The 15,410-nt window shown below is 39.4% G+C and overlaps 1 protein-coding gene across 1 annotated transcript; it reads left to right on the plus strand.

Annotated features, from left to right (window-relative positions):
* Positions 1-464: 464 nt before the first annotated feature.
* Positions 465-8,683, plus strand: LOC131619709 (uncharacterized). Its single transcript, XM_058890776.1, has 5 exons — positions 465-537; positions 767-3,943; positions 5,262-5,552; positions 6,429-6,782; positions 8,439-8,683. The coding sequence occupies exons 1-5, from the start codon at positions 465-467 to the stop codon at positions 8,681-8,683; spliced, it is 4,140 nt and encodes a 1,379-aa protein (XP_058746759.1).
* The last annotated feature ends 6,727 nt before the right edge of the window (positions 8,684-15,410 follow it).

A 15,410-nucleotide genomic window follows, 5' to 3' on the forward strand; every position in this document is an offset into this window, starting at 1 on the left:
CTCACAAGCTCAGAGTAGAGAAAGAGGCTAGGGCCGAGGTAAAGGGTTTGAAAAAGAAGCTTGAAGAGGAAACCACTCAGAGGGTAGCAATCAAGAAGAAGCTTGAAGAGGAAATTACTCAAAGGTTAGCCGTGGAGACACAACTCAAAGGTAGTCATCTCCGTTCCGCTCGACTAACAGAAGAGAATGCAAAGCTCAGAAACCAGATAGCAGAAATGGAAAGCACATCTGAAAAGAATACCCTCCCGGATTGCAAAGGATGTGAGAGCTTGGTGGCCCACTGTGATATGTTAGATGGGCAGTTGTTTCGTAAAGATGTGGTGATTCAAAGTTTTGTCAAAGGAAGAGATCGAGAAGTGACTAAGAAAATGTTTGATGAAACTAAGAAGTGGAGCGACGAGCACTTTAAACAAGGAGGACCTTTGTTTTACACCAAGATGGATTAGTGTTTGAGCTTGTATTTCATGACCACCACCAGGCTTGTTGGATGGGGTCCTTTGTCTTTTCTGTTGTTTGAACTATCTTGTCAATGTATGGGTATGCCCAAACTCAAAAAGAGATTATTAATGAAATTTGAGTCTTTTTTGTTTCCTCTTGATGCTTATCTTTTGTCACATTGTTAAACATTCTTGATTAATATTAAATATTTTGGATACTCTGAAAATGGCACCTCACATCATATGCACACATGCACCTCATGCACATCATGCACAAACAGGTACATCAGATGGTGTTCTTATCTGACTGATCAAGTTTTCCCTTTCAGCAATTGCACCTCCGCCTACACATCGCTACTACACAAGGGCTAATCACTCACTGCAAATGGATCAGTTAAGGGACGATCTTATCCAGATGAGAACTCAGGTTACTGCTCAGATGGCTCAGTTCATGGAAGTCATGCAAAACATGGCTGATCGACAAGAAGAGCTCAGGATCCGAATGGACACAGTTGCTCAGGTTGTTGCGGACCCCCCGCAAAGAAACCCTGCTGATATTCGTGTCAATGGTGAGCCTGTGATCGGAGGACCTGGTGTGATTCCTCCTGCTACTAATCAAGGTAATCCTTATGGGCCTCCCCAGCCCATTCCTGAAGGACAAGCCACACAACAAATCAGAAGAGCTGCTGCCATCCCCGTGTTGGAAGAGGATCGACATGAGGATCTGTTTCCTGAAAGTGAGTTGGGATTTCCACATGATGCTGGAAGGTTGTTCAGAGGACTGGAGGAAAGGATGAGGGCCATGGAAGGCCAAGGACTTGGTATGGACATTAATGACTTGGGTTTGGTTCCTGGGGTCCGCGTGCCGCCGAAATTCAAAGTGCCAGATTTTGAGAAGTACAAGGGGAATACTTGTCCCAAGACCCATGTTCGAGCTTACTACCGCAAGATGCATGTCTATTCTGAAGATGAGGGGCTGTTGATGCATTTCTTCCAAGATAGCCTAACTGGGGCATCCTTGGAATGGTATATGAGATTGGAGAGAGCTAATATCCGAAGTTGGAGGGACCTAGTTGATGCTTTCATAAAGCAGTATCAGTATAATGTTGACATGGCACCAAATCGCACTCAGTTACAGAATCTATCCCAGAAAGCTAATGAGTCCTTCAAAGAATATGCACAGAAGTGGCGCGAGTTGGCAGCTAGAGTCCAGCCACCTATGTTGGAAAGAGAAATGATGGATTTGTTCACCAACACTCTGGAGGGCCAATACTACTCCGCCTGCTCTGCATCCTCAAGTTTTGCCGAGTTGGTTATGATTGGTGAGCGAATTGAAAGTGGGATTAAGGCTGGTAGAATACAGAATCCAAGTACTGCTAGTTCCTCTTCTGGGGCAGGAGGGAAGAAACCATATAACGGATTTGCTAAGAAGAGAGAAGGTGAAACGAGTGCTGCTTACTATGGTAAAGGTAAAGGTCATGTTTATCAACAGGTAGCCGCTGTTACTATACCGAGTACTCCTCTTCAACAACAACCACAACAACAGCAGAGGCATCCCCCACGTCAGTATCAGCAAAAGTCGAGGCCACCAAGAATTTTTGATCCCATACCTATGACATATGCACAATTACTCGCTCATCTCTTACATGGGGACTTGGTGCAACTTCGTACCATGGGCCCTCCACCTGCTAAGCTTCCTCCTAACTATGATGCTAATGCCCACTGTGAGTTTCATTCTGGGGCTGCCGGGCATGATATTGAACATTACATAGGATTCATGCATAAAGTACAGGATCTGCTCGATTCAAAAGCTATTGAGTTCACCCCTACTCAAGGACCTAACGTTGTACAGAATCCTATGCCTTCCCATGGAACTCATGCCGCAAATGCCATCGATATTGTTGAAGACATTTACTTGGTCAGGGATGTTATCGAATTGGGATCGTTGTTGCCATTATTGAAAAAGGAATTATTGAGGATGAGACTATACGCTGGTTGTGGAGAATTCTGTACTGATTGCATGGTCACCTCCTTAGTTTGTGACAAGGTGAAAGATGGGATTCAACAGTTGATAGATAGTGGGTATCTACAGTTTGAGCATGTGCGACATCCAAAGTCAGTCAAGGATGAAATCAATGTGCTATCCATCCCGTATACTCCTACTAAGATCCCGATTCCTGCCAGAGCGCCGCCTTTGGTCATCACGTTGCCTGGTCCCATCCCATATACTAGTGAGAAAGCAATCCCATGGAATTATGGCGGAGAAGTTTTCTACCAAGGGGCCAAGTATGAGATTAAAGCACCAGTTGAGAAAGAAGATGTTGATAATGTTGTTGGCATTGGAAGAATGACAAGAAGTGGTCGTATTTTCAATCCTCCCCAGAATACTCGCGATGACAATGCAGAAGCTCTAGCTCAAGCAAAAGGGAAAAGAGTGGTAGAAGATACGGTAGATCCGGGGCAAAGCTCTAACTCTGAAGATACTGTGGCCAAAGAGATGGAAGAGTTCCTAAAGATCATCAAGAAAAGTGAGTATAAAGTGGTTGACCAATTGAGTCAAACTCAATCAAAGATTTCGATCTTGCAGTTGCTCTTGTGTTCGGAGACACATCGAAACGCTTTGCTGAGACTTTTAAGTACTGCTTTCGTCCCTCCAGAGATCTCAGTGAATCAACTTGAAGGGGTGGTGTCAAACATCAATGCTGGTAACGGATTGGGATTCACTGATGCAGACTTGCCCTCCGAAGGTAGAAACCATAATAGAGCTTTGCATATATCAGTGGAATGTAAAGGGACTATGTTATCTCGTGTTCTCGTGGATAATGGATCTTCTCTGAATGTATTACCGAAGTCGTCTTTGATGAGGCTGGATTACTCTGGTGTCGAGATAAGGCCGAGTGAATTGACAGTGCGAGCCTTTGATGGGTCAAAGAGATCAGTATTTGGGGAGGTTGACTTGCCAATAATGATAGGCCCTCAGCTTTTCACTATTACCTTCTTTGTGATGGATATCCACCCGTCTTACAGTTGTCTCCTGGGACGTCCATGGATCCATGCTGCTGGGGCCGTGACTTCCACATTGCATCAGAAACTCAAATTCGCGACTCAAGGAAAGATAGTCACAATATGTGGGGAGGAAGAACACGTGGTAAGCCATCTTGCGTCCTTCAGGTATATTGATGTGGAAGGAGAGGTCCATGAGACGCCGTGCCAAGCCTTTGAGGCTGTCCAAACTATCAAGATCCCTTATGTTGAAAAGAAGAAGTTGGAGGCTCCTATGTCTTCACTAAAGGAAGCCAAAGCTGTGGTTGAATCTGGTCATCCTGAAGGATGGGGCCGAGTCTTGGATCTACCAATCAAGCAGGATAAGTGTGGGATTGGATATCAGTTGGGGCAGAGTTCTTCTAATGGGTCCTTCAAGAAGCCCGGAACCTTCATTCCGATCAAGTTCTCTAGTGCTGGCATCGTCAAGGATCATATTTGCGCTGCTGATGATGATGTGGATAGTGATTATGACATTGAAGAATGGATCAAGCCGTGTGTCCCGGGACAGAAGCTTCTCAACTGGTCATCCGAAGACATCATCTCAATTGCTCTTGATCAAAAGTAATAATGTTTGTTTTTGTTTATCATGCAATAATTCCTGTGTTCTGCCCAAGACACAGTGAACATATGTAGGGCCTCATTTGTTGTTTTTCAATGTTAAAATCATTAATAAAAGGACGTTTTTGCATTCAAATATTTTGTTCCCTGTCTTTCGTTTTTACTTTTATATTTATAATTAATCAAAAAAAATGGCAACGTTTCTTATTCATCATCATCCCTCCATTCTAAAATAAAGCATAAATCATAATCCATGCAGATCCACTTCTCCTCCAGATTCTATTGACAACGATCTTGCTATGCCTCGTCATGACTTTGACAAACCTATCTACGCCGCTGAAGAAGGGGATGAAGAAGATTGTGAATTGCCCGATGAGTTGGCCAGATTGTTGAAACAAGAAGAGAAAGTGATCGAGCCACATCAAGAGCCTATTGAGACGGTGAATCTTGGCACCGAAGAGACGAGAAGGGAGGTTAAAATAGGGGCCTCTTTGAATGAGAATGTGAAAGAAAAGTTGATTGGAATGTTGAAGGAGTATTCTGATATCTTCGCATGGTCTTACGAAGATATGCCTGGATTAGATACTGATATTGTTGTGCACAGGCTACCCCTTAAAGAAAATTCTCCGCCCGTCAAACAGAAACTCAGGAGAACACGTCCTGATATGTCCAAGAAAATCCAAGAAGAGGTTCAGAAGCAGTTTGATGCAGGTTTTCTTGCTGTAACAGTTTATCCACCATGGGTCGCCAACATTGTACCTGTACCTAAAAAAGATGGGAAGGTACGAATGTGTGTCGACTATCGAGATCTGAATAGGGCGAGCCCGAAGGATGATTTCCCGCTTCCTCACATTGATGTATTGGTAGATAATACTGCTCAGTTCTCAGTTTTCTCCTTCATGGACGGTTTTTCTGGTTACAATCAAATAAAGATGGCACCCGAGGACATGGAAAAGACAACATTCATTACACCTTGGGGCACCTTTTGTTACAAGGTCATGCCATTTGGGTTGAAGAATGCTGGGGCAACCTATCAAAGAGCTATGGTGACTTTGTTTCACGACATGATTCATAAAGAGATTGAGGTCTATGTGGATGACATGATCGCAAAGTCCCATACAGAAGAGGAGCACCTTGTTCACCTGAAGAAATTGTTCGAAAGGTTAAGAAAGTTCAGGTTAAGGTTGAATCCCAATAAATGCACTTTCGGAGTGAGATCAGGAAAGTTGCTTGGTTTCATCGTAAGTGAAAGGGGTATCGAGGTCGATCCCGCCAAGGTAAAAGCTATACAAGAGATGCCTGAGCCGAGAACTGAGAAACAGGTTCGTGGATTCTTGGGAAGGTTAAATTATATTGCAAGGTTCATCTCACACCTTACCGCCACGTGTGAACCTATCTTCAAGCTATTGAGAAAGAATCAGGCAATAAAGTGGGATGACAATTGTCAAAAGGCGTTTGATAAGGTTAAAGAGTATTTGCAAGAGCCTTCAATCCTCATGCCTCCAGTGGAAGGTAGACCTTTGATTATGTACCTGACAGTCCTCGAGAATTCAATGGGGTGTGTGCTGGGTCAGCATGACGAGTCCGGTCGAAAAGAGCACGCAATTTATTACCTTAGCAAAAAGTTTACCGATTGTGAATCAAGATACTCACTACTCGAGAAAACTTGCTGTGCTTTGGCATCGGCTGCTCGCCGACTGAGACAGTATATGTTGACTCACACCACTTTATTGATTTCAAAGATGGACCCAATCAAATATATATTTGAGAAACCGGCATTGACAGGGAGGATTGCCCGTTGGCAAATGATCTTGACAGAATATGACATCCAATACACTACTCAGAAGGCCATTAAAAGTAGTGTAATTGCTGATTATCTTGCACATCAACCTGTGGACGATTACCAGTCTATGTACTTTGAGTTCCCTGATGAAGATATAATGTGCATGGCAGAAACTTCCAAAAGTCAAGATCAAGAGGAAGGACCTGAACCAGGGGCGCGATGGACGCTCGTGTTCGATGGTGCCTCTAATGCATTGGGTAATGGTATTGGGGCTGTGCTTACTTCTCCAACAGGTTTTCATATTCCATTTACGGCCAGGATTTGTTTTGATTGTACTAATAATGTGGCTGAATACGAGGCTTGCATATATGGTATTGAGGCAGCCATTGATTTGAGGATTAAAAATCTCGCAGTTTATGGAGATTCTGCTTTGGTGATTAGTCAGATCAACGGAGATTGGGAAACACGCCACCCCAACTTGATTCCCTATAGAGAACATGTGGTGAAATTGGCTCAATACTTTGATGAGATCACCTTCGATCACATCCCTCGAGAGGAAAATCACTTGGCTGATGCTTTGGCCACTTTAGCATCCATGTTCAAAGTCAAATGGGACAATGAAGCGCCGTCAATTGTGATCAAAAGGTTGGATGAACCTGCATTCTGTGGCGTCATTGATAATGTGCCTGATGAGAAACCATGGTTTTATGACATTAAGAAATTTCTGGAAACCCAAGAGTATCCTGAGGGTGCTTCCCTCACAGATAGGAAAACTCTGAAGAGACTATCTGCCAAGTTCTTCATTGCTGGAGGTGTGTTGTACAAAAGGAACTTTGATTCTGTGTTGCTCAGATGCGTGGATAGACACGAAGCAGCAAAGATCATGCAAGAGGTACACGAAGGATCCTTTGGTACACATGCAAGTGGGCACACCATGGCTAGAAAAATATTGAGAGCAGGTTATTATTGGTCGACCTTGGAACATGATTGTTTCAACCATGTGGTGGTATGTTACAAATGTCAAGTGTATGCGGATAGGGTTCACGTACCTCCAGTTCCTCTGAATGTGTTGACATCTCCTTGGCCATTTGCTATGTGGGGCATCGATATGATTGGGGAAATTAAGCCCACCGCCTCTAATGGACATCGTTTCATCCTCGTTGCTATTGACTACTTCACCAAGTGGGTTGAAGCTGCGTCTTATGCAAATGTCTCCAAGCAAGTAGTGACTCGCTTCATCAAGCACCATATAATTTGTCGTTATGGGGTTCCTGAGAGAATTATCACTGATAATGGATCCAACCTCAATAACAAGATGATGAAGGAATTATGCGAGAATTTCAAGATTACGCATCATAACTCCTCCCCGTATCGGCCAAAGATGAATGGCGCAGTTGAGGCGGCCAATAAAAACATCAAGAAGATTGTGCAAAAGATGGTGGTCACTTATAAGGATTGGCATGAGATGTTGCCCTTTGCTTTACATGGTTATCGTACCTCGGTGCGTACTTCCACAGGGGCAACTCCCTTCTCGTTAGTATATGGCATGGAAGCGATTCTTCCGGTTGAGGTTGAGATTCCTTCATTAAGGGTATTAACAGATGTGAAGCTCAGTGAAGCTGATTGGGTCCAGACCAGATTTGATCAACTGAACCTTATTGATGAAAAGAGACTAGCAGCCATATGCCACGGGCAAGCCTATCAAAAGAAGATGAAAAGAGCCTTCGACAAGAAGATTCGACCTCGACACTTTCAGGCCGGTGACCTCGTACTCAAGAAGATCCTGCCTATTCACAACGATCCTAGGGGAAAGTGGACTCCGAATTACGAAGGGCCTTATGTCGTAAAGAAAGTCTTCTCAGGTGGCGCCATGATCCTCTCAACTATGGATGGCGAAGACTTCCCACTTCCCGTGAATGCCGACGCAGTTAAAAAATACTTCGCATAAACCTGATCAAAAATAAAAATAAAAGAAAAGGAAAAGATCAGGAAAAAGAATGAAAAAGAAATAAAGTACACCCGCTAAGTTGAAAACCCGAAAGGGAGACTTAGGCAAAAAAGGGGTCCTGGTGGATTGAAAACCCGAAAGGGCGATCCAGGCAAAAGAGGGACAAAAAGCGAATGACTGCGTCGTGCATTGGATCTCTGATCATAACTAGTCAGCACAATTGGAGGCCTCAGAAGGGTAAAGGACCAATTCATTCATCCATTTTGGAAGGCAAAGCAGAAGGAATGTCGAAGATCTGCGAGGCATAGCAAGATTGGAACCCAATGGAATCTTTTCTTACGTTGTCATGTTTGTAAATGCTGTTTATTTTCCTTTTTGGTGGCCACCTCCTTAAGGGGCCGCTTCCTGGTGTACTCGCCTATGTTAGGCATTTCTTTTCATTAATAAAAAGATATTTCACTCAAAATTCCTACATTGTTTTATTTTTACTGTTTTGTTTACAAAAACGTCCAATTATTTTGGTAAGCATTGCATTTCTAACATCGAAGTCCTACAAAAAGAACATGAGCTAAAACAAATAGAATTGCTTAAAGATTTTGAGTACTTGGGATGGTGGATGAGGTAGAACTATCATACCTGGGGCATATTTGCTTGTTTTGTTTTGCAGGAATCTCCGATCATTCAGCACAGTCAGATGCCAGTACCTATGCTTCAAGAACCGAAAGGTCTCCTTTCCTTCAAATACCAGAGTTTATTTCTCTGGGGGACCCTCATCCAAGGTTCAAATGCTCCGCAGTGTCGATTAGATCCCCTTATTCTTCGACAAAGATGCAGAAGTTCAAAAGGGGAGGTGCAATCTTCAAGCTTCAAAACAAGATGACGGTATTCATTATTCCATTTTTCAGTTTCTAAATCATCTTCACATACTCACCTTTCGATTTCTCTCTTCACTCTCTCCAAGATCCCATTTTTCTCTCATCACTCTTCTTTCTCTAACCACCATGTAACTAACCTCCAACACCAATCTTCATCTTCTCCTTCAATCATCAACAATCTTCACCATCAATCTCGTCCATCGTCATCTTCATCAAACTTCAACAACATAAAGTTGTCAAGATCCAAGATCCTCATCAAATCTGAGTTCTCCATATTCATCATCATCAAAGAGCAAGGAAAGCCTTCGGAGTTTCTCTTCAAACCTTGATCAAAGACCTTTCAAGTAAGTATTCGGATCCCTTGCATTAGAAGCATATAGGCCTGGAACCCGTCATCAGGGATTGGGTTAGGAATTAGACCACCATGTTTTCAAATGTGTGTTGCATTTTGTATATTGCTACGATTCTTGGAACGAAAAGCTTGCTGTTTGAAGGTATTGGTTGCATATATGATTTCTACTTGGAATGAGGAGTATTTTAGTGTAATGATCTTGTGTTTTCATGGAGGTAATAGAAGTTAGGGTTTAGAGTGTGAGATTCGGTTTGCAATATAGAGCAAGTATTAGGGAAATCTAGGGGCAGATTTGAACTCAGCGTGGAAAACCGAGTGGGGACGGTGGTTTTTTTTCTTTTTCCGGGCGCCTTCGCGCCAGCGCCGCCGTGGCTTCCGAGCTGCTCGTCGGAGAAGAAAGGGAATAGTGTTCCCGTTTGTTTTTTTGTGTGCATGAAGAAGGATTTACGTGGCATATTCTGATTGGGGCATGTTCCCATTATTTGGCAACCTTTGTTTTACTTAAATGATTAATTGGTAAGGTGGCAGGATCTGATTTGCTGAGGCAATTTGTTGTCTTATTCTACTTAAAATGCATATGACCAATTGATGTGTTTACATTACATAAAAGCCATGTTATGTACGTCACTTATGTGCTATGATATAATAAAAACCATGCTATATTACAATAAGCCACATATAAGCTGTGTAGAAAATGTATATGCTGTATAGTAATGTGACGTCACGTATCATGGAAAAGAAGTGGAGAAGATATAATAAATGACATGATGATAATGGAAATGAAATGAGATAAAACCTGGGCCACGAGTTTGATTTAGGCTTTGGAATTTTCGTTTTCCCACCCCCTGTTATAAGCCCAATGTGCTGATTGAAAGAACGTAGTTCAGTTGCTGATTACTATTGCACCCCCAGGTCTAGACAGATTTACATTTTGTTTTAAAAATTGTTTTCATCCAACCTTTGCTTAATAATTCAATTTCCACTGGAATAAAAAATAAATAAAAATATGTTTTAAATAGAATAATGTGTGTAGAAATTTTTGATATTTTTGTTAGATTTTTAGAACTTAGTTTGTTGTTTTTAATAAATCATTTTCTTTAGTGTGTTCATTGTGTTTTTTAAGTTTGATCGGTTCTGCAAATTAATTTTGTTTAATACCTTAGGAGTAGAATTTGATTGTCATTTTTTGTGTGATATCAGTAGACTCATATACCATATTGTGTGAAAAAAATAAAAGTCTAATTCTATGTTTTGGTTAGGTTTTCATTAGATTTTCTATACCCGATTTATGTACGTTCCCAAACGGATAACCGTGTGAATTTGACCTATAATTTGCTTTGCCTTTATGCAATTGACTTAGTTTCTTTTGGTACATATAAGTAGGGATGTTTAGAGGTCCTAAGACCTGGAGTTGAATTTTTCAAGTCATGTTTTCTTATTTTACTTGATTTTTCCGTTCTTACATGTAAATAACTTGCTTTTGATTAACGATTGTATCGTAACTTGTCCAAATGACCTATAATTTTGTATGAAACTTCTTGACTTGTTTTGTGATTGCTTAGACACCTTTTAGAGGTCATTATCTACTGACTCATAGCATTTGATTACATCTTTCTAACTTCACTCCTAATTTGAATTCTATTAACTAGTTTTGACCTAGTTTTGTATAGTTTTGTTAGAACTTTGTTTGTTTCAAGTTAATTGATTAACATAGATTGGTATGAGGTCTTGGACCTATAAATGAACTAATTGCTACTGACTTTAAGCTTTGTTCATGGTTTCATTTGCTTTTTGTTTTGATTAATGGATGTTTGTTCGCTAATTGTTAAGTGACGATTTATGCGATACTTTGGTAACTCTTTGTGAATATTTTCGTGTAGTGTCATGATGCTTTTGTGTTTGATTTAGGACACTTATTTCCTTGGTTTGCTACTGCCCTAGGGCTCTCTTCTCATCTTGTTGGAGTTGTAACTCCATTCTATTGCCATGTTCCCTTAGACTCTTCCTTCTTTGTTAAGAGGAATTGAGATAGGTTAGGATAGTTATCCTTGACCTTAGGGCCATTAGACTTAGAATAGAATAACTTAGATTAGAGAATAGGTTAGTTCCCTTTTGTTCATTTCTTTTTCTTTTCAACATTAAAACACTAATAAATAAAGATGCGAATCACATTAAGAAAGTGATAGAGAAATGAGTGGGATTCATTCCCTAATCTGTTTCTCAATCACTTAGTGGCATAGAAATGAGTGGGATTCATTCCCTAATCTGTTTCTCGGTCACTACTTAATGGGAGAGAAATGAGTGGGATTCATTCCCTAATCTGTTTCTCAAACATTAACTAATGGGATAGAAATGAGTGGGATTCATTCCCTAATCTGTTTCTTGAACATTATATAATGAGATAGAAGTGAGTGGGATTCATTCCCTAATCTGCTTCTCGATCATTATACATTTTATGTGATTCTAATCGCAAAGTAAATTCCCTTAAAAAATACCCAACCAAAAACATCCAAAACACTTAATAAAGGCTCGAATTAAAACATAGTGACGAAGTGGTGCGAAACCTTGTATTGGGTTTTGTTCATCATGTAGTTACATAAAAAACACAAACCCAAGATTCTTTTCTTTTGCCTTGTTAGGCGCTTAAGAACAAGTTAAGTCCTTTCCAAAACTAGGCGTATAAGTCTCCAAAGGTCGAGCATCGTGGATTGTGACCTTAACCGCTGTTCAACTAAAAAACACAAAACAAATGGAAACTATGGAGCCGAACTACGGTCGTTCTGATTCCTGAAAAGGATACGTAGGCATTGGGTCGCGGGGCCTAAGCGAACACATTTGTAAATAATTCCTTCTTTTCCCCGTATTTCTTTTGCATGCATTCGCATTTAGGTTTTAGACATTAGACACCCTTTAGATAGAAACAAACATAGGTGGATACCATCGAGTACGATGGGCGTGAGGGGTGCTAGCACCTTCCCCTCGCGTAACCGACTCCCATACCCTATTCTCTGGTCGAAAGACCTTGTTCTTATTCCGAGTTAGGTTTCTGATATTCCTTTCCCGCGATGGGATGAATATATTAGTGGCGACTCTGATTCCATTTTTCGCGGTAGCGACAGGTGGGTCCCTTATATTACCTCTCTCTGGATAATTTCATTTCAAACCAATAAGAAGAAATTAATGATTTCTCTTTAACAGACTGTGTAGTTTCTTTCTTCTTCTTCCTTTCTTTAACAAATTTACTAACTCTCCTTATTTTCCATTCCAACCACTCCAACATGAACCTTCCTCTTCTCCTCTTGTTCTCCCCATCATCTCTCCCTCACTTATGATGGACTACAACTCTCACGGCTTTGCAGATCTGGATTTCAGAAACCACAACCAAAGCTCATCTCCATTACCTTTCTTTATTGTTGCAGCCATCATTGCTCTGTTTCTGGTGGCCGTTGCAGTAGCTTATTATGTGAAGAAGCGCCAAGGTCAAGTTAGCGCGAATAATCCTTCGACATCGACATAAACAAATATGGTGGATATTCAGCATCCCGAGGAAGTGAGCCACTTTGTAGGCCCTTTTTCTTCCTTTTCAAAATTAGAATGAAAAAGTATATTAAAGTATCTATTATTAGTTTGTATCTTCATCAATTCTCTGTTTTTAAAGCGTCAGTTAAAGTCATCAAAAAAATTACTAGTGTGTTAAGGAATTTTATGTGGCAAGGAGATGCTGACAAGAAGGGTATTACATGGATGACTTGGTCTTCTGTATGAAGAGGTAAAAGGGAAGGAGGCATGGGAACTAAGGATGTATATATCTATGCGCGCCGTGCCTAAACCCACATATGTTATGGACTAAATACTTTATATATACATATATATATATATATATATATATATATATATATATATATATATATATATATATATATATATATATATATATATATACACATGTTAACTTAGTCAACTTTCCTTTTGTAATATTAGACAGTTAGAGTTTGTTATATGTTGTTTAAAGTAGTTAGTGCTGAGTTGGACTATATAGTATAGGAGCCACTCATATATAGTGTGCTATTTCTTTGTAAACTCTAACTTTTACAATATTGGGTAAAATGGTAAACATCATATCGTCCATAATGTGTAAAATAAACTAACAAACATATCAATTATGTCCTTACTTTTAGGTCTGTAGGTCCTTTTCTTTCTCATTAAAAGGAGAATAAACCTGTTATCTTAAAGTATCTATTAATAGTTTGTTTGTTCATCAATTCTCTTTTTTTAAACCCGCAGTTAAAGACATCCAAAAAAGGTACTAGTGTGTTAAGGAATTTTATGTGGCAAGGAAATGCTCAATATAAGGGTATTACATGGATGACTTGGTCTTCTATTTGAAGATGTAAAAAAGAAGGAGGCCTGAGAATTAATGATGTATATATTTGTGTGTGTGTGTGCGCGCCTAAACCCACATATTTTATGTAGTTAATAGTTTGTTTATATATATATATATATATATATATGTATAGAGAGAGAGAGAGGGAAGAAATATATCAAGTAGGAGCATTTTTAAAATGAGAGATGAGAGAAACAAGCAGACATGCTTTATAGATTTTTTAAACATACTTTAGGTAAAGCTATTCTTGAGTGTTTATATATGGTTGAAAACTGAATTCTTTAGTGATGAGATTAGACGAGCGTCGGAAAGGAAAATTATTTTGCAACATCAATCATGGTGGTGCAGAAAATTCTTTAGTGTCTATATATGGTTGAAAACTGAATTATTCAGTGCAGGCTACGACTAGTTTTCTCTTTATGGATTATTTGGAAATGCAATAGTAAGTAGTTTTAGCTCAGTTAACCCCTATCTAAAGTGAATGAATTAGTGATTTTCTTTATGAATATGGAATGATTAGAAGTGATTTGGTTGTAATTGTGTTTGAGAATAAATGAGGTGAGTTTCTCTTACCATTTCCTATTAGTTTATTTAAGGCCATAGATCGATTTTTAGTGAAAAATAAATAGAAAGAAGAGAGAATAGTTGAAAGAGGCTCAGGTTGATGTGCATAAGGTATATTCTTATGCACAGTGCATAAGTGTCGTACGAGTAATATTTAAATTGTTCCGAGTAACATTTTAGTTAGAAACGAGTAATAATATCAAAATCCATGAATAATATATACATTATTTGTACACATTTAGTAATTATGAGTAATTATTAATTATGAGTAATAAGTACAAATGTAAAATTAACTTATGATCTTTAATACCTGTAATCTTAAAGTATCTATTCATAGTTTAATTTTTCATCAATTCTCTTTTTTTAAACCCGCAGTTAAATAAATCCGAAAAAGTACTAGTGTGTTAAGGAATTTTATGAGGCAAGGAGATGCTGAATTTAAGGGTATTACAGGGATGACTTGGCCTTCTATTTGAAGATGTAAAAAAGGAGGCCAGGGAATTAATGATGTATATATTTGTGTGTGCGCGCGCGCCAAACCCACATATTTTATGTACTTAATAGTTTGTTTATATACAAAAAACCTGAGCCTCTTTCAACTATTCTCTCTTCTTTCTATTTATTTTTCACTAAAAATCGATCTATGGCCTTAAATAAAGTAATAGGAAATGGTAAGAGAAACTCACCTCATTTATTCTCAAACACAATTACAACCAAATCACTTCTAATCATTCCTTATTCATAAAAGAAAACCACTCATTCTAAAACTACTTAATAATTCATGAAACATATTTACTGATAAAAGCTTCATTCTCCTGCTGAAGAGGAAGAAGAAGGGGGCCCTGCAGAGTGACTCACCTCATCCTGATGCTGAGTAGTCACCATCTCCGCCTCCATCTCCGCCGACGTCGAAGAACCATCCGCGGTAGCTTGACCTCGCCGTTTTTTCACATGGTAAACCACCCCAATGCCCACCAGAAGCAGAGCGATGATGATGGCTGCAGCTATAAATAGAGGTAATGCAGAGGAGCTGCTGTGGTGGTGGTCACTCAAGTCCGATTTCCCTAACTTGTGGGAGTGCCCGTCCGGCATTGGTGAGGGAGAGATAACGGGGGAGAAGGGGATGAAGGCAGGGAGGTTCATAATGGTTATGGAAGAGAAGTAAGAAACAAAGAAGAATGGTTATCGAAGAGAAGTAAGAATGAAGAAGAAGATGAAGAAGATGAAAGAAATGTAAATTCTTCAAAATAGAAATGGTTGACATTTAAAATTACCATTTATGAATTTAAAATTAATAATAATAATAATAATTTAAATTTAAGGGGTTATTATTTAATTAAGAGGATATTACTCAAAAAAATATTATAAAATAATCATAAATTTAATTAATAATAATAATTCTAATTTATTTATAAAAAAAAACTAGAATCTCATGTTAACTCTCGATTTAACTTAATTAAATCT

The sequence above is a fragment of the Vicia villosa genome, linkage group LG7 (assembly GCF_029867415.1).
Source record: "Vicia villosa cultivar HV-30 ecotype Madison, WI linkage group LG7, Vvil1.0, whole genome shotgun sequence".
In the NCBI taxonomy this organism is placed as follows: domain Eukaryota; kingdom Viridiplantae; phylum Streptophyta; class Magnoliopsida; order Fabales; family Fabaceae; genus Vicia; species Vicia villosa.

Bases quoted from the DNA above. Each gene is read 5' to 3' on its own strand.
- LOC131619709 (XM_058890776.1), top strand. From the start codon at position 465: ATGACCACCACCAGGCTTGTTGGATGGGGTCCTTTGTCTTTTCTGTTG. The intron at 3,944-5,261 runs GTGATTATGACA...GAGTGAGATCAG, and splicing joins TGCTGATGATGATGTGGATA to GAAAGTTGCTTGGTTTCATC. The intron at 6,783-8,438 runs GTTATTATTGGT...TTTGTTTTGCAG, and splicing joins TAGAAAAATATTGAGAGCAG to GAATCTCCGATCATTCAGCA.